The sequence below is a fragment of the Neophocaena asiaeorientalis genome, unplaced genomic scaffold (genome assembly GCF_003031525.2).
Source record: "Neophocaena asiaeorientalis asiaeorientalis breed wild unplaced genomic scaffold, Neophocaena_asiaeorientalis_V1.1 scaffold82, whole genome shotgun sequence".
NCBI classification, from domain to species: Eukaryota; Metazoa; Chordata; class Mammalia; order Artiodactyla; family Phocoenidae; genus Neophocaena; species Neophocaena asiaeorientalis.
In genome coordinates this window covers 4,148,045-4,170,377 of record NW_020173068.1, presented here as the reverse complement: position 1 = coordinate 4,170,377, position 22,333 = coordinate 4,148,045, and the positions used below count along the sequence as shown (strand labels likewise).

General features: G+C 45.3%; 2 protein-coding genes across 6 annotated transcripts in view; one reads left to right on the top strand and one right to left on the bottom strand.

Annotated features, from left to right (window-relative positions):
• The window catches only part of TPX2 (TPX2 microtubule nucleation factor), a 57,694-nt gene extending 57,571 nt beyond the window's left edge, over nt 1-123 (bottom strand). For all 3 annotated transcript variants that reach the window (XM_024743298.1, XM_024743300.1, XM_024743301.1), the window contains exon 1: nt 12-123. The gene's annotated coding sequence lies outside the window, so the exon portion shown is untranslated. The remainder of the gene's footprint in view (nt 1-11) is intronic.
• Nucleotides 124-13,148: 13,025 nt separating this feature from the next.
• The window catches only part of BCL2L1 (BCL2 like 1), a 50,932-nt gene continuing 41,747 nt past the window's right edge, over nt 13,149-22,333 (top strand). The window contains exons 1-2 of one of the 3 annotated variants that reach the window (XM_024743012.1): nt 13,149-13,770; nt 14,063-14,549. In XM_024743012.1, coding sequence (XP_024598780.1) covers nt 14,175-14,549 — 375 coding nt within the window. In that variant the 5' untranslated portion in view covers nt 13,149-13,770; nt 14,063-14,174. Of the gene's footprint in view, nt 13,771-14,044; nt 14,739-22,333 lie in introns of all 3 variants that reach the window. The other 2 variants (XM_024743010.1, XM_024743009.1) reach the window with 2 other exon arrangements.

Below are 22,333 nucleotides of genomic sequence, written 5' to 3'. Positions count from 1 at the left end.
CCTCGGCTCACCTCGCCTCAGCGCTGACAACCGACCGCCAGGAAGACCCGCCGCGGGACTCATTCAGTACCGTTGAAAATTTGAACCCAGACTCTCCAGTCAAACGCACCAATCAGAGTGCCGGGAACCAGCTATCCCAGCCTTCCGATTGGCCCTAGAGATCGTAGGGAGGCCGGAAGTCAGGATGAGGGACAAGAAAACAACCGGCCCCGGAGACTCCTGGGAAATGTAGTGCGACTGCGCGAGCCGGCTGCAACAACTCGAAAGAGGAAATTACCACAAGGCCCAGAAAGGTCGGCTACACACTGTTTGGGAAAGGTGGTACTACCCACCGAAGAGAGAGGGAGTCTATTTAGGTAACAGGCGCGCGTCCTGAACTTCCCCAAAACTTTAACGGAAGGAAATTCTTCATTAGTTTATAATTCTCCCTGTAGTTGTGCATCGTGCCTTTGATTATTCTTAGGAATTCACTTCGTTTTAACATCGAGTCCCCTGCAAGCAACATAGTCTCGCCCCCAGATTCTCTGCCAATCGTGAAGGAGTCTCTCAAACTCTTTATCCAGTCCACGCCCCAATATTACTGGCTAAAGCCGGCGACTTTTTGGAGGTTTCACGTGGGATCCTCCCGGACCGGGGCACGAACCCGCGTCCCCTGCATCGACAGGCGGATTGTCAACCACTGCGCCACCAGGGAAGCCCTGGTCTTTCACTTTTAATGCCGTCTGCATCCTTGGCTCTATTACCCTCGTATTGTAGAAGAGAAAACAAATGCTCACAGAAGTTGAGTAAATTTATCTAAGATCACATTTTTTAAGTAGAGGAGATGGGATTTGAGTTAAGAACGTCTGATCCTATATATCATCAATAGTCAATTAGAAGATAATAGCAACAACAAGAACAAAAAGATCAACGTTCATAATAACGAAAAAGGCAACAAAGTTTTTAAAAATAAGCCTAAGACCTTTACGGGAAAATTTAAAACTTCGTTGAATAACTATAAAAATAATTAAATAAGCTATAGACCTTATTAATGGATGGGGAGATCTAATATTGTAAATTCTCCATATTAAAAGTTCAAGGCAATTCCGATGAAAATCGCAATAGGTTTGTCATGGAATTTGCCAAGTTGATTTTAAAATTCACATGGAAGGAAAAAAGCACAAGAAGTGGCATCTGAATTTTGAAAAATAATAGGGGGCAATCGCCATAACAGATCTCACAAATATTAACGTACTACGAAATTATAGTAACTTAAAAAGTATCGTCAGTTGAGTCTATGGGGATACAATCAGCAAAATCCAGACGAGAAAACTCTACAGGACAAAAGATCTAGTATCTTCAAAAAATAAATAGAAAAAACAAAAACAAACAAACAAAAAAAAAACAGCAAGAGTTGGGTCTTTTTGTTTGTCTTTGTTTTTCAATATTCCTTATTTTTAGAGATACACATGGAAATGATGAGGATGAAATGACTCTAGAATTTGCTTCAAAATAATCTGGAATATGCCAGGAAGGGAAGTAGATGGGAGTATAGATGAAACAAGATTCACCACAAATTGATAATTGCTAAAACTGAGTGACAGGTTCAATATACATATATACATACACATACATATATGCATTTGAAATTTTCCACAATTTTTTTCAGCAGGGTATTGGCATAGAAAATTTTTTTAACAACAAAAGATCAGTAGAAGAATTTAAGAGTTCAGACACAGGCATGTATATCAGAATTTAGTAAATGCTGAGTAGAATTTCAAATCAGATGGAAACAAATAATGGAGTTAGGACATTTGCTTTTCGTTTGGGGAAAATATTATGTTAGATTTTTATCCAACACCATTTACAAAAACAAATTTCAGATGAATTAAAACCCTAAAGATATTTAAAAATTAAAAATTTTAGGGACTTCCCTGGTGGTCCAGTGGGTAGGACTCCACGCTCCCAATGCAGGGGGCCAGGGTTTCATCCCTGGTCAGGGAACTAGGTCCCAAATGCATGCCGCGACTAAGGAACCTGCATGCCACAACTATGAGCCCACATGCCGCAACTGGGAGATCCCACATGCCACAATTGAGGATTCTGCATGCCACAATGAAGTTCCCGCGTGCCGCGACTAAGACCCAGTGCAGCCAAAATGAATAGACTTTTTTAAATTAAAATTTTTAAGTTAAAATATATGTTTATGACATCGTGTAGGAAATTTTTACGTAAGACATAAGGGGAAAACTAAGACGTAAAGGAAAAGACTGACCAAACCAAAATTTTAAAATTCTGTTTGACAAAAGAAAAACAAATAAAACTGAAGGATAAAATATTTCCAACACATGTAACAAAGTATTAGAACCTAAAATGTAAACAACAACAACAAAAACTCCTAAGAATCAGTGAGAAAAGGACAAAAGCTCAATAGGGGGAAAAAATGGGGAAAATAGGCAATTCTTAGAAGAAGAAACAAAACTGGCCATTAAAGACATGAAAAGGTGCTTGGCCTCAGTAGTAATACTGAAATTAAATTTTAAACTTAATTTAAAGAAGTACCATTACTTTAAATTAAACTTAATTTAAAGAAGTACCATTTTTCACCTATCAAACTGACCAAAATTAAAAGTTTGATGGTATCAAAGATTTACAAGGTAACTCAGAAGGTTGGGGAAAAGGATGGGTTCAGCTGCTTTAAAGGGCAACTTGGCAACACGTACTTAAAATGTCAAACGTGTGTGCCCTGTAACCTAGCACTTCTATTTCTAGGTTTAGTTCCAAGAGACACACTTATCAACTTTCACACAGAGAAACAGAGGCACAGTCACTGCAGCATTTACTGAGCACCTACAATGTGCCAGTCGCTGTACTAAATGTGGGGATATAGCAGTGAAAAGACAGACAAAATCTCTGTCTTCAGGGAGCTGACATTCTACTGGAGAAGACAGACACTAAACAAGGTGAATAAATAAATAAGTAAATAATATCTCATAATAAGAGATGATAAATGCAAAGCCATGACAAGAAGCGGAGGAAGGGAGGACTGGACAGGGACAAAGGAAGGGCAGGGTCTGCCTAGGCTGTGGCTGCCCACCGACCTCAAGGTACATGCAGGGCCACTGGTAGGGGTGGAAGTAAAGGTACTTGCTTTATATTAGGAGGGAAGGGGTATCAAAGCTGTGCTGTGTCCAGGGCCTGCTAGGCAGAAAGTGCTCGGTGAGTGGATGAGTGTATGAGGCAATGCCAGGAGGCCAGGATGTGTGCAAGATCTTCCCAAGTCCTTCCAGATTAACAAGAGGTAATAAGCCTGGCCCAAAAGATTCCCCTCTTGTCATTCCTTCTGCATCCATTGTAGTGTAGGCTGGGTCTCAAGTTCCCATTATTTACGAATGGGAGACTTCAAGGTCTGAAATCACCAAAGCAGAATTTTAGACCTGGAAGGAAGCGCAGACATATCTGGTAGACCCTAACCACAATTTTAGTCATTACTCTTTTATTGGTTTATTTTGTATATTTATTTATTTATTTTCTTCATTTTTTTTTGGCTGTGTCAGGTCTCAGTTGCAGCATGCGGGATCTTTCGTTGCTGCGTGCGGACTTCTCTCTAGTTGTGGCGTGCGGGTCTTTCTCTCTTTAGTTGTGGCAAGCCAGCTCCAGAGCGCGTGGGCTCTGTAGTTTGTGGCATGCAGGCCCTCTCGTTGAGGAGCGCGAGCTCGGTAGTTGTGGCGGACGGGCTTAGTTGCCCCGTGGCATGTGGGATCCTAGTTTCCGGATCAGGGATCGAACCCACGTCCCCTGCATTGGAAGGTGGATTCTTTACCACTGGACCACGAAGGAAGTCCCTCAGTCATTACTCTTTTGGCCTTATCCATGTGAAAGGGGTTTGCAATTATAAATAGGGTAGCTCAGGGACGTTTGAACAAAGACCTGAAGGAGGTGAAGGAGTAAGCCATGCAGATATCTGAAGGAAGAATGTTCCAGGCAGAGGGAACAGCAAGTGCAAAGGCAGGAGCAGAGAGGCATGTTTTAGAAATAGCTAGGAAGTCAGGGTGACTGGATCAAATGGACAAGGAGGAGAGTATCAGAAGATGAGGCCAGAGATATTCTGGGGCAGGATGCAGACCAACTGGGCCTTAGTAAGGAAGCTGATTTTTACTCTGAATGAGGTGGGAGTCCTGGGAGGGTTTTGAGCATTGATTTACTCTCTACTTTTAACGGGATAACTCTGGCTGCTGTGCTGAAAACAGGGGGAAGGGGAACAAGAGTGGAAATAGGGAAATCAATTAGTAGGCTGCTGCGTTGTAGTTGTGAAAAATTGGAAACCACCTAATGGTCCATTAGTAGAGGGGGGTTGTTCAATAAACTGTCTATGGGATGGAATACTAAGCATCAGTTCAAAAAGAGTTTGGGGGCTTCCCTGGTGGCGCGGTGGTGAAGAATCCACCTGCCAATACAGGGGACACGTGTTCAAGCCATGGTCCGGGAAGTTCCCACATGCCATGAGCAACTAAGCCTGTGCACCACAACTACCAAAGCCTGCGCGCCTAGAGCCCATGATCCACAACTACTGAAGCCCGCACGCCTAGAGCCCATGATCCACAACAAGAGAAGCCACCACAATGAGAAGCCCGCGCACCGCAACGAAGAGTAGCCCCCATTCACCGCAACTAGAGAAAAGCCTGCACACAGCAACGAAGACCCAATGCAGCCAAAGATAAATAAATAAATTTTTTAAAAAAAACGAGTTTGATAGATCTGGACTGATATGGAGATAATGTTTGAGACACATTCTGGAGTTAAAACACAAAGTGCTGATTGATTATGGGTGGTTTTTTTTCATTATGAAACCATTATGGGTTTTTTTTTTCTGAACTTTAAGAACTATATTTTCTTACTGAAGTATAGTTGATCATAATGTTTTTTAAAAATATGCAAAACAGTGTACCACTTTTCCCATGGGTGTGATTAAGTATTAACAGCTAGCACTTACCTGGCACTTACCACAGGCCAGGCACTGTTTGGAGTACCGCGCACATAGTTAACTCATTTCATCCTGACAATAACCCTGTGAGGTAGGTAATGTTATATATCCATTTTATAGATTGAGGAAGTTGAGACTCAGAGTGGTTAGAAAACTTCTCCAAGGTCACATAGTTTGTATGCAACAGAGCCAAGATTTGAACCCAAGTAGGCCAGCTCTAGAGGCCAAACCCTTAACCACTGCCCTATATTACCTCTCCTAAACATGGATGTGTATATAGAGAGAAAGGTATGGAAGAATTCACAACAACCTGACAAGAGTGGGAACTTCAGAGGGAAGGAGCTAAACAGGACTCGTGGACAGAAAGGATAGATAATTGGATCTTTATCTTTAATTTTTTTAAAAGAATATATCCACGTGTTACTTGTGTGCTTTGAATTTATTATTTCTTATTATAGAAGGGGAGAGGAGTCTGCAAAGGAGAGAGGAGGGGGAGACAAGCTCTATATTTAAAAAGTGAGAGGGAAAGACCCAACGTCTACTCCTGCCCCTTCCAAATCTTCTTCACTCCGTGTCTGTCACTCCCTCCACCATCCAACCTGTGGTCACCAGGCCAGAAATCTGGACCTGCCTTCCAGCTCACTGGAGACCTCCTGCTTCATGGAGAACAGACAACAGCTGGTCACTGGCTCTGGGTAGCGACGTAACCCTCAGACACCTCCAGGCAAGGTGGCTGTGATCACCTAAGGACACCCCCTGGAGAAGGTTGCAAGTGTGAGCCATTGGTGACAGTCATCAAAAAGATCTGTCTTCTGCAGTTCCCCTCCAACCAAACACAGGGATCTCTGTGGGTGTCCTGGTCTCTTCCTTCCTAGCTGATGTGTAATCCATTTTGGAGGAAGGATTACAGACACCTTAGCACACAGTGATTAAAAGCGATGAATTATAGAAAACAACCCAAGTATCCACCAACTGATGAGTAGATAAAATGTGGTAAATCCATACAATGGAATAGTATTCTTGAATACAAGGAATAAAATACCGATACATACAACGTAGGTGAACCTGAAACATTATACTAAGTAAAAGAAGCCAGACTCAAAAGGACAAATATTGTATGATTCCATTCATATGAAATTTCCAGAATAGGCAAATCCATAGAGACAGAAATTAGATTAGTGGTTGCCAGGGGCTGGGGGCTGGGGGGATAGAGAGGAACTACTGATGCAGGGTGTTTTTTCAATAAGCTCACGTAAGGTAAGTGGTAGCCAGACTCAAGGAGTGCCTTTGTCTTCTTCTGGGAGTTGGAAGAGGGGAATCACTTGAAATTCCATCCTCTCCATTTGCAGTGGGCCCTGGCCTAGGTCAAACTACTTTAATATGGGATTTAATATGGGAGACTTTTCTATGTTAAAAAAGTTTTTAAATTACAAATATTATACACGCTTATGACAGAGTGAGAATATATGTTAGGTGCCGTATATTTATTACTTTATTTAATCATTGCAACACCCTTACCAGGTAGGTGCTATTATTTTCAATTTCCAGATGAAAAAAGCCGAGGCTCAAAAGAGGTGCCATAGGGCTTCCCTGGTGGCGCAGTGGTTGAGAGTCCACCTGCCGATGCAGGGCACGTGGGTTCATGCCCCGGTCCGGGAAGATCCCACATGCTGTGGAGTGGCTGGGCCCGTGAGCCATGGCCGCTGAGCCTGCGCACGCGGAGCCTGTGCTCCGCAACGGGAGAGGCCACAACAGTGAGAGGCCCGCGTACAGCAAGAAAAAAAAAAAAAAAGAGGTGACATAACTTACTCAAGGTCACACAGCAGAGTTAAGATTTGCAGCCAGATCCATATGAGTTTATAAATATTTATGAAGTAAAAAGTAAAAATGCCCTAAGCCTCCCACCCTACCCCATTGTCAATCCCACTCCTCAGTTTAAAAATTAGTGTTAAAAGACGAGTGTGAATCTTTCAAAGGCTTTTAATGCAAATACAAACCCTCATATATCTATATCTATAAACGCATGCCTTTTTGTATTTTACATATGTGTGTGTTTATATATTTAAAATTTTTTCATTTCAAAAGTATTGCCTACTTTTTTGTAATATTTAGCAAATATAGAAAATAATAAAGAACCAAAAAAATAACTATAACCTAGCCTTTAGAAGCAACCTCCCCACTCTTCGCATTTAAGTGTATTTCCTTCTAGTTTTTTAAATCTAATAAACTGATTTTATTAGATATTGAGTAGATACAAATATAAATGTATGTATATGTAAAATGAATGAAAGGTATAAAGAATAGTAAGGCAACACATTCTGTACACATACATACGATTTAATTTAATAAGAAGAACATTTCTATTCTCTTTCAAGCTCCCAACTTTATCCTGTTCCCTGGTTCATCTTGTACCCTCCCCTGTGAAGGTGCAATGGCTGTCTTGAATGTTGTGTTGATTATTCCCTTATACTTCTTTATAATTTTACCACATAGGTATATTTCCCTGTATGAATTATCTACTTATTGATGCAGAACACATTACCTCCAAACTTAGCAGCTTACCATGACAAGCATTATTATCTCATACAGTTTCTGAGGGTCAGGAATTCAGTTTAAGAGAGTGGTTCTGGCTCAGGGTCTCAAATAAGGTTTGTAGTCAACCGTTGGCTGAGTCATCTGAAGGCTCGGTGGGGCGGGAAGATCTAGTTTCTCATTACACATGGACCTCTCCATACTGTTACTCTCCATGGCTGTTCACAACATGGCAGCTAGCTACTTCCAGAGTGAGTGATGAGACAGAGAGATAGAAGAGAGAGAGAGAAAGAGAGGCATGCCATCATCTCTGCCATTTGTTATCAATCACACAGAACATTGTGAGAGGGGACTACACAAAGGTGTGAATACCAGGAGGCAGGGATCTTTGGGGGCCTTCTTGGAGGTGGCTGGCTACCACAAACCCTACACAGTGTGCAAATTAATTTTGCCTGTTTTCAAACTATATATAAATGGAATCATACTGCATTATTCTTTCGCAATGTTTTTCATGCAATGTGTTTCTAAGATTCTTTCAAGCTGTGTATAGCTAAATCTGCTTATTTTTTCACTGTGTCATATTACTATGTAAAAACATACTACTATTTGGTTAATCATTTGCTATAATTAACAGTTGGGTAGTTTCCATATTTTTGCTAAAAGAAGTAGTATTGCTATAAACATCCTTATACCTGCATCTCACACGTGTTAAGAGTTATTTTAGAGCATATATCAAAAAATAGAATTGCTGGGTCATAGGTTGTAGGCATCTTCAATTCTACTTGGTAACAATACAATTTTTTCCAAAGTTATTCCATATTCTTGAATCACACTTGATTTTATCAAATTTTCTTGGCCGAGGTGAGGGAATTGTTGGCGAGGCAGTAGTGCCATCAGCAGAGTAGAAGGACTTGAGCTCACCTCCTCTCACGAAAACACCAAAATCACAACTGACTGCTGAATAATCATCTACCAAAAAAAGGCAGATTTTCTCATTTTTGCCTATCTGGTGGGTGTGAAATGATATCTCACTGAGGTTTTAATCTGCATTTTTCCTGATAACTAGTGAGGTTGAGCATCTACCTCAATCTCTGGTTTATTGACCGCTCTATTTCCATTCCTCTTTAGCATCTGCACAAGGCCTTTCTCCATTTTTCTTTTGTCTTTATCATATTGATTTCCCAGCCTTTTTTCCTACACATGGTATTTAGAGTTGAGATCATGTCACACATATAATTTTTTTTTTTTTTTAAACATCTTTATTGGGGTATAATTGCTTTACAATGGTGTGTTAGTTTCTGCTTTATAACAAAGTGAATCAGCTATACATATACATATGATCCCATATGTCTTCCCTCTTGCGTCTCCCTCCCTCCCACTCTCCCCATCCCACCCTTCCAGGCTGTCACAATGCACCGAGCTAATATCCCTGTGCCTTGCGGCTGCTTCCCCCCAGCTATCTACCTTACTACGTTTGTTAGTGTGTATATGTCCATGACTCTCTCTCGCCCTGTCAAAACTCACCCTTCCCCCTCCCCATATCCTCAAGTCCGTTCTCCAGTAGGTCTGCGTCTTTATTCCTATCTTACCCCTAGGTTCTTCATGACATTTTTTTCCCTTAAATTCCATATATATGTGTTAGCATACGGTATTTGTCTTTTTCTTTCTGACTTACTTCACTCTGTATGACAGACTCTAGTTCTATCCATCTCATTACAAATAGCTCAATTTCATTTCTTTTTAAGGCTGAGTAATATTCCATTGTGTATATGTGCCACATCTTCTTTATCCATTCATCCGATGATGGGCGCTTAGGTTGTTTCCATGTCCTGGCTATTGTAAATAGAGCTGCAATGAACATTTTGGTACATGACTCTTTTTGAATTTTGGTTTTCTCAGGGTATATGCCAAGTAGTGGGATTGCTGGGTCATATGGTAATTCTATTTGTAGTTTTTTAAGGAACCTCCATACTGTTCTCCACAGTGGCTGAACCAATTCACATTCCCACCAGCAGTGCAAGAGTGTCCCCTTTTCTCCACACCACACATATAATTTTGTATACTTTTATTTTCACTTCATATTACACCATAAGCATCTCCTCATCATCTAAATCTCAGCAAATGTGTTTTTTAAACAATGCTTTCCAATTAAAAAAAAAAGTCATGTTTAGATAATATAGAAATTATAAAAAGGAAAATAAAATCATCCATAATTTGATTATGTAGCAATAACCACCTTTTTGCATCCTGGCATAATTCTTTCTACTATATGTTGCATGTAATGTACATTTTTTAGTAAATTAGAGTAATTCTTAGTATAGCTTTGTAACCCTTTTTTTTTTACAAATTGTTATGTTTTGAGTATTTTTCCCCATCATTAAATATGTGTGAATTTAACCCATTTAAAGTATCACCCTATTTACTGAATTCTCAGTTTTAATTTTTCTTTCCTGTGTTATAAATAACCTAGTATAAACATCTCTGTGGATAAAATTTGGTTGCATTTCACTTCTTTTCTTAAATTCAATTCCAATCAAAGATTATTTTTCAATGATCTTTCCAGAGCCATTTTTAAGGCTCTTGATAAATATTGCAAAGTTCCCTTCCCCAAAGGCTCTATCTTCCCCCAATATAAATCTCTTCATGTCCTTTCTGTTCAAAAAGCCTGGTTGGCTCCTCCAGTGCCTATTTAGTGTCCTGCACATGCAGATACATGTTTACCTTCAGTCTCCTTTGCTACCATTCCCTCTTAGCCATCCCATCTGGACTCTCCTGTTAACTCTCCATGCCTTTGCTGAGGCAGCACCTTCCACCTAAAATACCCCTCACACCTCTGCTCTCTCCTGGCCTCCCAAAGCACATCAGAGACTTCCATAATAAAAATTTCCAGGGCTTCCCTGGTGGCGCAGTGGTTAAGAATCTGCCTGCCAATGCAAGGGACACAGGTTCGAGCCCTGGCCTGGGAACATTCCACACGCTGCGAAGCAACTAAGCCCGTGTGCCACAACTACTGAGACTGAGCTCTAGAGCCCGCAAGCCACAACTATTGAGCCCACGTGCCACAACAACTGAAGGCTGCACTCCTAGAGCCCGTGCTCCGCAACAAGAGAAGCCACGATAATGAGAAGCCCGTGCACTGCAACGAAGAGTAGCCCTGGCTCACTGCAACTAGAGAAAGCCCATGCACAGCAGCGAAGACCCAACACAGCCATAAATAAATAAACTTATTTTTTAAAAAAATTTCCACATTGAAGTGATTGTGACACCACAGGTTTTTAAAATGGAAATCAGATCATGTCCTGTACCAGTTTAAAACCTTCCCATGGGGACTTCCCTGGTGGCACAGTGGTTAGGAATCTGCCTGCCAGTACAGGGGACACGGGGTCGAGCCCTGGGCTGGGAAGATCCCACATGCCACGGAGCAACTAAGCCCATGAGCCACAACTACTGAGCCTGCACTCTAGAGCCCACGAGCCACAACTACTGAGCCCGCGTGCCACAACTACTGAAGCCCACACACCTAGAGCCCGTGCTCTGCAACAAGAGAAGCCACCGCAATGAGAAGCCCGCGCATGGCAATGAAGAGTATAGCTCCTGCTCGCCGCAACTAGAGAAAGCCTGCCTGCAGCAATGAAGACCCAACGCAGCCAAAAATAAAAATAATTAAATAAAATAAATTAAAAAAAAAAAACCTTTCCATGGAACATAAAAAATTCAGAAATTGACACAAATACACTTGGGAATATAGATTATGGTAATGGAGACATTTCAAGTGAGTTGGAAAAGATGATGATATTGGGATAATTGGGTAGTTATTTAGAAAAAATTTATGGATTCCTGCCTCACATCTTACACTGAAGGGAATTTATGATGGAACATAGATTGAAATGTAAAATATGAAACCAAGTAGAAGAAAACAGAATTATTTTTATGATATCACACAGAGAAGGTCTTCATAAGAATGACATAGAACCTGGAAACCACAAAGGAAAAAGACTTATACGTTAAAATACATAGAAAATAAAAGTTTTTCCATAATAATAAATAATAAGCTGGAAAACTATTTATGACTTATATGTAGAAAAAAAAGGATAAACATTCCACAAATCAATGAGAAAAAAGTTCAACAGAAAGACCAACTGAAAAAAGGGCAAATGAAATGAATAGAGAATTCATCAGAATAAGACATTCCCCCCCAAAAAGACTCATAAATATGAAAAATTGCTCAACTTCACTCTTAATAAAAAGAAATCAAAATAAGAGTGTCTCTCAGTTTTTATCTGATTGGTGAGGATAAAAAGGTTTGATAACACACTGTGTAGCTCAGGATGTGAGGAAATAGGCAGTCTCATACTTTACTGATGGGAGGACAAACTGGTACAGCTGCTTTATACAATACCCTGATTTGCCTTCTTAGGAGCACTAGTCACTATTTGAAATTACCGTGTTCGTTTTCTTAGTTGTTTACTGTCTCTCTCCATCTCAAGGGTTTAAATCTCTATGAAAGCACGGGCCATGTCTTGTCTTGTTCCTAACTCTAACTTCAGCAATCCAAACAATAAACATTTGCTGAGAGAAATTATGCAGCGTATACTAGGGACTCCACAAATAACAACTTGTTTAATCATCACAATAGCTCAATGAGGGAGGTTGGTTTTTACTCATTTTACAGTTAAGGATAATTGAGGCACGCAGCAGTTGAGTAACTTGCCCAACCGGCAAAGCTGGAATCCCAGACACAAGGTTCTTAGCCACAACGCGATGCTTTTTCGATATATAAACTGACGGGTGGATGAAACTGGCTAAATGAATGAATGAATGGAAATGTGAACGTAAACGCTGATTTTTTTTTCTTGCGTCTCCGGGTTCCCCAGCTCTACCGCAAGGGGGCGCTCTCGCCCAGTTCTTGACGCCAGTCCTCAAGGCGCGCACTCCCCTTGCGTCTCGGGCTCGCGCGCGCTGCCGCGGCACCGGAAGTGACGGAGCTTGCAAGTTCTCCCGGTTTCTTCAGGGGAAACTGAGGCCGACTCGTTCGGAAGAGACAGCGCGAGCCTTCAGCCAGGTAGGCCGGCCCAGGTCCACGGCGCGGAACTTGGCCGCGAAGAGCGCTCGCGTCCGAAAACGACCTGGCCCATGAAGGGGGTATGTGGCCCCCCACGGTTCGCGGGGCTCGCAGGTGAGAGCGCCGCCTCCCCTGTGCGTGGCAGGCGCTGCGCCCAATGGGAGCCCTCGCCGTCCTGCTTGCGTGCTACCTGGGCTCGCTGATTGGCTACGCCGGGGCGGGCCGCCGGGGGCGAGACCCCTCCTCCCAGAAAGGTCTAGGGGGCGCCCCTGAGGGAGAGTAGTTACCTAGCAACGGGGCGGTGGCCGGGCGGGTACCCGGCCTAACGCGCGGAGGAAGCTGCGAGGCCGCAGCCCACCGACCCCGGGCTCCGGAGAGGTGCAGCCCCCGGCCCCCAAGCCGTCCCGGGGGCGCCAGGAAGCCGGCCTGTCCCCAGGAAAACGTGGTCTCAGCTGTGGGGGGTCTCGAGGTGGCCTCGACCCCTCTCTCTGACACGAGAAGAGGCCCGGCGCCTCACCCTCGCCCGGTCTTTGTGTAGGGCGCCGGCGGCCATTGTGTCCGTGCGGGGAATGGAGGACCCGGCAATCCCGCATCGCCAAGTCCAGGGCCTTTGGGGAATTCAGAGAAAACCAGCGGCGTTTCTGGGGGGTCCCCGGCTTTCAGCCTCCCAGAAAGGCCCGGGGATGGCCTTTCCAAAGTCAGAGCGCAGATCCGAGGCAGTTTTTCCCTCTCTCCGCCCCTCATCGAAACCTTGAGCCCCATTGAGAAGTCCCTTCAGGGTTTCTTCGGAAACCTCACCTTGGGCTGGTACTTAAATAGAAAAAAACAAAAACTAAACCCCACACCAGCCATCTCCGAGAGAGTTCTCCTGGCTCCCAGTAGGAGGCGGAGAGCCAAGGGGCGTGCAAGAGCGAGGGGGCTGGGCTCCCGGGTGGCAGGAGGCCGCGGCTGCTGAGCGGCCGCCCTCGATCTGGGCGATGGAGGAGGAAGCAAGCGAGGGGGCCGGTTCTTGAGCTTCGTAATTCCTGTGTCGCCTTCTGAGCTCTCAGTCCGCCGGGTCGCATGATCCCTCCAGCCGGAGCTGCTTTTTTTGCCAGCCGCCGCGAGGCCGGTTGAGTTACCGGCATCCCGGCTGCCACCTCCTAGCCCGACCTATGATACAAAAGATTTTCCGGGGGCTGCACCTGCCTGCCGTTGCCCGAGACATTTGAATGTAGGTGGTGCGGGGGTGGGGTTGGGGGCAGACTACCCACTGGGGTGACTTTCTGAGGAAGACATTTTGGGGAAAATGGGATGGTTGAGGTAAAAAAAAAAAGCCGGTGTGATGATTCAGAGCCCACTGGTGCTTTCAATTTGACTTCATTGAAGTCCCTTGGAAAGTAGACCCAGACCTTCATAAGAGCCGCAAAGAACCCAGGGCTGGTACCTGGAGAGGGAATGGGATGTTGTAGGGTAAATGGCATGCATATTAATTTTTTTTCCTGAAGCTCTTTCTCTCCCTTCAGAACCTTATCTTGGCTTTGGATCTCAGAAGAGAACCACTAAGCAGAGACCAGACTCAGTGAGTGAGCAGGTGTTTTGGACAATGGACTGGTGGAGCCCATCACTATTATAAAAATGTCTCAGAGCAATCGGGAGCTGGTGGTTGACTTTCTCTCCTACAAGCTTTCCCAGAAAGGATACAGCTGGAGTCAGTTTAGCGATGTGGACGAGAACAGAACTGAGGCCCCAGAAGGGACTGAATCAGACATGGAAACCCCCAGTGCCATCAATGGCAACCCGTCCTGGCACCTGGCAGACAGCCCTGCGGTGAATGGAGCCACTGGCCACAGCAGCAGCTTGGATGCCCGGGAGGTGATCCCCATGGCAGCGGTGAAGCAAGCGCTGAGGGAGGCAGGCGATGAGTTTGAACTGAGGTACCGGCGGGCATTCAGCGACCTGACATCCCAGCTCCACATCACCCCAGGGACGGCATATCAGAGCTTTGAGCAGGTAGTGAACGAACTCTTCCGGGATGGGGTGAACTGGGGTCGCATTGTGGCCTTTTTCTCCTTCGGTGGGGCACTGTGCGTGGAAAGCGTAGACAAGGAGATGCAGGTATTGGTGAGTCGGATTGCAGCTTGGATGGCCACTTACCTGAATGACCACCTAGAGCCTTGGATCCAGGAGAACGGCGGCTGGGTAAGGACCACGCCCCTTGTGTGTCCCTTTTCCTTGGCCTCTGGTCAGATTCCCAACAGCCTTTCCCCTATGTCTCTCTCTTATGCTGGGTGATTATTGGAGACGTTGTTTGTTAAGGAGACCTGACTGGCCTCATTGCACCACAAGAGGTTAACTGTTCTGAAATACAGGTGACCTAGTTCTGCAAGGACCAGACATCTTCATTCTGGCCATCCTCATGACCCTACTCTTTCATACTTGTGTTCCAGTTTCTCTGCAGAGGAAAACATAGCCTGTGTGTTCATTTGGCCCCAAACCTTTGAGAGTGGGAAGTGAGTCCAGTGTTCCCCTCACCCTGACATAATGGCTCCGTGCTAAGGGGTGATGAGTGTAATGCTTGCAGAAGATAGTATCAGTGACCCACAAGCCCCTTCAATCTTACTCCCCTGGGATGTCAATCCTTTCCCGGGCTTCCCTCCCCCAAATCAAGTTCCCTTTATTTCAGAGTTTGCATGACCAGACTTTGCATCCCACTGGCTTGGATGGCTGAGGATTGTCTGATTTTAGGGTGTAAGCTGTGCCAGTGGGTCAGTTATGTCTGTGCTGCGCCCCTATGTTCATTGGCTCTAAAGTGTGCAACTTTCTGTGTGGTTGGCCAGTTTGCGGAGCTCTTGCTGTGTCACTCATTAAGTCCAGGGACTTTGCACCTCACTGCCTGGGGTTGGTTGGGGAGCCCTGTTACGCCTGTTGCTTTCCGGCGGGGCCCTGGGGCCTCTTCACTGAGCACTGTTTGCTGGCAAAGCAAGAACCTGGTCTGTGGGGCTCCTTGGAACATTGAGATTCAGTGACAGACTTCAGAAACAAACTGACACAGGTGTGAGTTCCAGCCCTGTCACGTAACTAGCCGTGTGACCTTGGACCGGACAGTTTACCTTGAGCCTCAGCTTCTTCCACTAAAAAAATGTGGCAAGCCCTCCTTGCCTTGCAGTCCTTGGAGCTAATGTGAGCACAGTGATGGACACCAGCAAGTTTGCTGTAGTAGTCGTCGTCGGTCCCAGGTACACTTTCTGGGCCCAGCAGTTGTGCCTCGTTCCTTTGCTAGGGAGGGGAATTCCCTTGTCCATCACCAAGTCAGGGTGAGCTGGTGGTGAGAGATTCTTTACTGGTGGTCATTGTAGGCAGTTTTTGCTTTTCTGCAGTGAACTCAGTTCTATCTCCTTGCTTATCTCCCTGCCTCGGGGAGGGGCAGGGCTTATGAGAGGTATTTTGTCCCCTCAGAAAACCCAGAAAATCAAGCAGCCTGTGGAAAATAAGTCATTGATTGAAGGAGCCGAGGTGGACAGGGCCATGCATCGTGGAGTCAGGAATGTTAAGAATGCAGTTATCCAGAGGCTGGGCCTAGGGTGTGGTAGACACTTAAGTTTACCACAGAGCAAGGGACCTCCTGGAACCCCACCCCCTGTCTTATTTCCCATTTCTTTGCAACTTCATCAACTCTTCCCACTCCCAGTTCTTGTAAAAGGCAAAGGGGTCAAGTCAGTAGAGGTCAGAAGACTGGGGTGGGGTTGTGGAAGGTAAAGATAGAGGGCTTTCTTTAGCTAAGGCTGACCAGACTTGAAAGCTTTTCTGTAAATGAACTCCCTGGAGAGATAAATGATTAAATAGTTCCTATTGGTTTGTGGGATGACCTCTCTTATTCCCCCCTGCTTTGATTCTCTTTGGGGGCAAATATTTGTTTAACTTATTACAGGAGGGACAGGATTCCAGCATTTCTGACACACCCTCTGAGGCATCTCCAAGTAGAGACTTGGGCCATTTGCCCACTTTGCCTGACCGTTGTCTTTGGCCGGTGGTCCTAATACAGGTGGGTTGTTGGCAGCTATTAACAAAAGGCAATATGGGAAAGGTTCCTGGCCTGCCAGACAGCCTCTGAGAGGGCTGCCTGGACCAGAGAATTGCTAGTCACCAGGTATTGCACGTAGAAAGAGGTTTTAGACACAGCAGCACTGGGCAAGTTCGTTAGATCACCACTGGATTGAAATTCCATCTTCTGTCTCTTTGCTCAAGAAAGAGGTTTTAGACACAGCAGCACTGGGCAAGTTCGTTAGATCACCACTGGATTGAAATTCCATCTTCTGTCTCTTTGCTCAAGAATTATCAGAGCCCATTGGACAGCATACCGTATGTTACTTCCTCTTGGTGAACAGAGGGGATGTGTGCAGAAGAGCCAGTTATGTCAGAACCATTTCTGGGCACGCATTCTCCCTGAGGCCAGGAGGTAAAGAACATGTGACATGGGATCCTTTGGGTAGAAGGCACCCACCCACTTCCCTCTCAGGGACCATCCTGTTTGACTTACCGACTGGCTACTGCAATGGCATCTCATAACCTTCCTGGAGGCTGTGGCTGGGGGATCCATGAGTGTAAGAGTTACGGGCCATTCCACCCTGGGATGTGCTCTAAATTTAGCATCCCTACAGGAAAGGAAAAGGAAATGAGCCTTTAGAGAGTACATTTTATGCATGAGGCATTATGTTAGGTATTTTACTTATGCAACCAAAATTCACTGAGCATCTACTATGAGGAAGGCATGTGCTAGGTGCTGGCCATAAGCAAAACATGGTACTTTCTTTCATGGAAATGACGTGCTATTTCATATACTCCACACAATAACCTTATAAGGTAGGTGGGTTTATTCCCAGTTTACATATGAAGCTCCTGGTAGCTAAGTGACTGGCCCCAGGTATTCCTCGGCCAGTTAAGTGACTGAGTGAGAATTTACACCTAGGTGGGCCTGACTCCAAAGCCTAAACTCTTTCCCTCCATTTCAGGTTGTCCTAGGAGTAATAATGTGAGCCAAAGGTGCTGTTGGGCCAAGCAAAACATGCCTGTGGAGGTGCTCACTCGAGTCTGACGCTGGCCTTGGTCAGGAGTTGCAGGAAGAACAGCACCTTTGTTGGCAGTAGCAGGCTGCCAAAGGCATGTGTGTAGCCTCCGCACATTCTGGCACTGGTAAAACTCAAGTGGGTATCAGGGTTTTGCCTCTCCCGTTGCGGAGCACAGGCTGCGGACGCGCAGGCCCAGTGGCCATGGCTCACGGGCCCAGCCGCTCCGAGACATGCAGGATCCTCCCAGACCGGGGCACGAACCCGTGTCCCCTGCATCGGCAGGTAGACCTTCAACCACTGCGCCACCAGGGAAGTCCTGAGAGTGGGCTTATTAATTTTTCATTGTTAAAACTTCCTCAAGCCCTACCAGTAGGTAAGAATTGTGTGCATAAAGGGAGAAGATGGCCTGCTCCAGGTATGTCTACTTAATTGTGGGTGATGCTCCAAGGACTGGAATTCCACACATATAACCACACCACCGCCTACCTGGAGTCACCTGCCAAGATGCTGAACCTGTTTATCTCTCTTGTCCATCCATCTCTCCCACCTGTAAAATGAAATAAAGATAGACACCTGCCATAGCTTGACTCTAGTAAAGGATCTAGAACAAAGGCTCTCCTTGGGCCTTAATTGTAGGATGGAGGCACCTCTTTTAATGAATGGGCTATCTGCCTACGAAAACTGAACTTTGCCCCCAGAGTTTCTTGAGAAACAAAGCCAGCCACTGAGATGTTCACTAGAATGATAGGGACAGAGTGTTTCTGGGGCTTTCCAATGGGAATGTGGACAGTTATGTGGTGGGAACCCAAGTGGGCCAGGCCATTTTGTTATCACTGTCCCTGGGAAACCCCTTAGCTTGATGGAAACACCATTGTTGAAAGCAATGAACAGTTGTTGGGGCGGGGGTGGCGGAGAAGCCATAATTTGGCCTTTCCCAGGCTGCATAGCTCTGTAGTCTTCTAGTTTCTGTAGGTTTCTTCTTGCCTGTTCTGTCTTCTTTGGCACTAATGTATGCTTCGCTGAAGCACCTCAGCGACTTTTGCAGATCTCAGCAGCTGTTCGCAATTCTGTGGTTTTCTTGGGGAAACCCCATTAGAAACCCCAAACGTGGAAATTTTTAGTAATCTCTCATTCAGGTCCCAAAGTGAGGTAGAAGTGTCTCAGGGGCTCCCCCTCAAAACACCCGGTTCTTCTGGATGTACATTTGAAGTTGCCCTTAAAATGCCATCACCATCACAGGGTTTTCCAGGCTTCCTGAGACTGATTGCCCCAGTAGCCCCACAGAGCCCTTCAGCTTCTGGTAGAAAATACCCAAGTATTTTTTCAGGGGGCCCCAACAGAACCTAGAGGGTTTTCTTGGCTTTTGTGTGGGTAGTCATCAGATTTGTTTGGGCTACAGGAAGCAGCAGTTGTTACTTGTCCCTTCCCCAGCAGGTATCTGTCCTGAGGCCAGTGACTTGAGCGTCCTCCCTGGTTTTTCCAGTGCCCTCAGCCTTCCATTACAGGGCTTTTATTTTAGTAGCGATGGTTTTGTCTGGGATTAGCATGGATAGGTTTAGGGGTAATTCCCAGTGAGCTGCTCTTCTACAGAAACATAATCTCCTACTACCTAATGAGCAGGGCTCTGTCGCCACCCCCAACCTTCAACCTAATTCCATGGAGTTCCTCCCCAAGGACTCCCTCTCTTTTCTTTGAAGGAGCCACTCTGCTCCTGGATCCGCTTCTCTTCTGTCTCTCCAGCCGACAGTCTGTCTTCCCCGTTCCCAGTTGGCAGATCTGAGTCAGACAATCCCACTGGGTCTTTTTGTTTAGCCTGGGGAAGAGAAGACCCAGGAGACCACGGTCACTGGTTTCAAATATCTGCAGGAAGAGGGTCTAAGACTTTTTTATTGGTATAGTACCCAGCAGAACTTGGATAGGTAAATCACAGTGGTAGAGTTTAAATTAGTATAAAGAAGACATCTAACACTACCATACCTCTACCAGGTTTAGGAACTTCCTGAGGGTGGAGTCCACATCTTGTCCATACTTGTTTAATCAGCACTGAGCAGAGGTCTTAGGAGTAGCAGGTACCTAATGAAAGAGAAGCTGCCTAAATTTCTGAAGAAACAGACATTTATCAAACCAGAATAATAGTAATAGGAATTGCCCTTTATCTAATCATTCATTCTTTTTTTTTGGCTGCATTGGGTCTTCATTGCTATGCGTGGGCTTTCTCTAGTTGTGGAGAGCAGGGGCTATTCTTCATTGGGTGTGCGGGCTTCTCATTGTGGTGGCTCCTCTTGTTGCGGGGCACAGGCTTTAGGTGTGCGGGCTTCAGTAGTTGTGGCTTGCGGGCTCTAGAGCACAGGCTCAATAGTTGTGGCACACGGGCTTACTTGCTCCGTGGCATGTGGGATCTTCCTGGACCAGGGCTCGAACCCGTGTCCCCTGTATTGGCAGACGGATTCTCAACCACTCTGCCACCAGGGAAGTCCCTAAACATTCATTCATTGATTCAGATAATATTAATTGAGCTCCTGCTGTGTGTCAGGCTGTCCTAGGCACTAGCAGTACAGCATTAAATAAAATTAAGTTTGCATTGTGGAGCTTACATTCTAGTGGGGAGAAACAGACAACGTGTAATTACATACATACATAACATATATCAGGTGATACTAAGTGCTATGAAGAAAATAAAGCACATTGAGGCATAGGGCATGCCTAGCAAAAGGAGGTAAGGCTGCAATTTTAAAAGAGTGCATAGAGAACGCATCACCAAAAGGTAATATTTGAGCCAAGGCCTGAAGAAGGTAAGGCGGTGGTCGATGTGGGTACCTGTAGAAAGAGTGTTATAAGCAGAGGGATGGAATCAGGAGGGAGTGTGCTTGCCATGCTCAAGGATGAGCAAGAAGGCCAGTGTAGCTGGAGAAGAAACAGTAAGAGAGTGGTAGGAGGTGAGAGGGGAGAGTGGTTGGCATTGAGGGGGGAGAGGTAGCCAGGGGCCCAATCACATGGCCCTTTGCAGGTGATGGTGAGGACTTGGCTTTGGTAGAATGAGAGAGGCCAGGAGAAGATTAGGAGCAGAGGTGAAACGATCTGAATTCTGCAAGGGTGGCAGCCAGGAGCCCAGTGAAGAGGCTGGTGAAAGCTGTCAAGTGAGAAAGAAGAGTGGCTTGGATCAGGAGGTAGAGGTGGAAATGGTGAAAAGGGACCAAGACTAGGCTTGCACATGGCATATTGATGGGTCTGGCCACCTTGAAAGCCACATTTTTTAACCACTTGGAGATCATAGAATCAGGGCTACATAAGCTAGATGTTCTTCTGGGATAGTCTCTTCAAATGTGGTGTGCTGAATGGTCCTCCTCCACTCTAGCGCTAATTCTGTGTGGATAACTGCACCATGTCTGGGTTGAGGTCCCACATCACCCATGTCTAGCTCTGTGACCTTGGGCAAGCTCCTTGAACTCTCTGAACCTTGGGGCAAATATTACCTGCCTCACACGGCCATGGCGAAGACCTAACGAGATCTGCCTGAGATGCATAGAGCCCGGCACAGGTTGGTATCATAATTCTGATCATCTTTGCCACAGAGCTCGTGTTGGAGACCCATTCACAGAATCTACAGCGTCTTTTCTCCGTTGTTTGGACTCCGTAGTGACCTTTGGGCATATCCTTAGGGCAGGCAGGCCGTAGCAGTGTTCCTATCCTGCCAGGAGCTCCGCAGTGTTCCTTTGCATGTTGGTCAAGCACTGGTCTTAGTCAGGATCCCAGTTCTAGTCTCAAATCTGCCTTGACTCACTGTCTCACTTTGGCCAAGTCATTTTACCCCAGGCCCCAGTTTCCCCATCTGTAAGATGGAGAGTTGAAGTTGAGTCTGGGAATCCTGCTTCTCACTGGCCCTAGGCCTTGTGGATTCCATCATTATGGCATATTTCACGATAGTTATGCTTTAGGATGGCTCTTTCCTATCAACAGCTGCAGCACTTTAATTGCTAAAAATTAACTAATCCCAGTGTTAACGTAGGGTGGTTTATCCCTGACCCCACAATATTTCTGCTTCACATTTATGTAGCACTTTACAGCTTAGAAAGCACTTTCATATCCACCTTGCCTTTAAAATTTTTTTTTAATTTTTTATTATTATTTTTAATGGAGTGAGTTCTACTCATTATTTCCCTGAGGGACTGTGGTTCCCAGATACTTTGTATTTTTTTGGCCGTGCAGCATGCAGGATCTTAGTTCCCTGATGAGGGATCAAACCTGTGCCCCTGCAAGTGGGAGTCCTAACCACCGACTGCCAGGGAATTTCCCCCACCTTGCTTTTCTGATGCTTATAACCAACCACCCAGGGAGGTGAGCAGAGAGAAATCAGGCTGAGAAAGATGAAGTGACTTACCCAAGGTTACATCAGGAGGAAGATGCAGGGTTTGGGCTTTCACACCTGGACTAGACCACTTATGTCATGTGTGACCTTGGGCAAGTCTTTTAACTTGTAAATGGCTATAATAATAGCGCTTTGCACTGAAGATTCAGTGAGTTAATTCATGTCGAAAGGCTCTCAGAATAGTGACTGTCAGTATCAGCAGCAACCAGCAGCCGCAAACAAGGGCTCCTTCAGTCACATCATCTGGCTTCCCGTTTATTACATATTGATTTTTGTAAATAGTGTTTTTGCAGAAAGAAACTGCCTTTGGGACCTTCTGCTACTTGGTTTCATCCCTGATGAGACTCTCAGGCCAAGCCGGA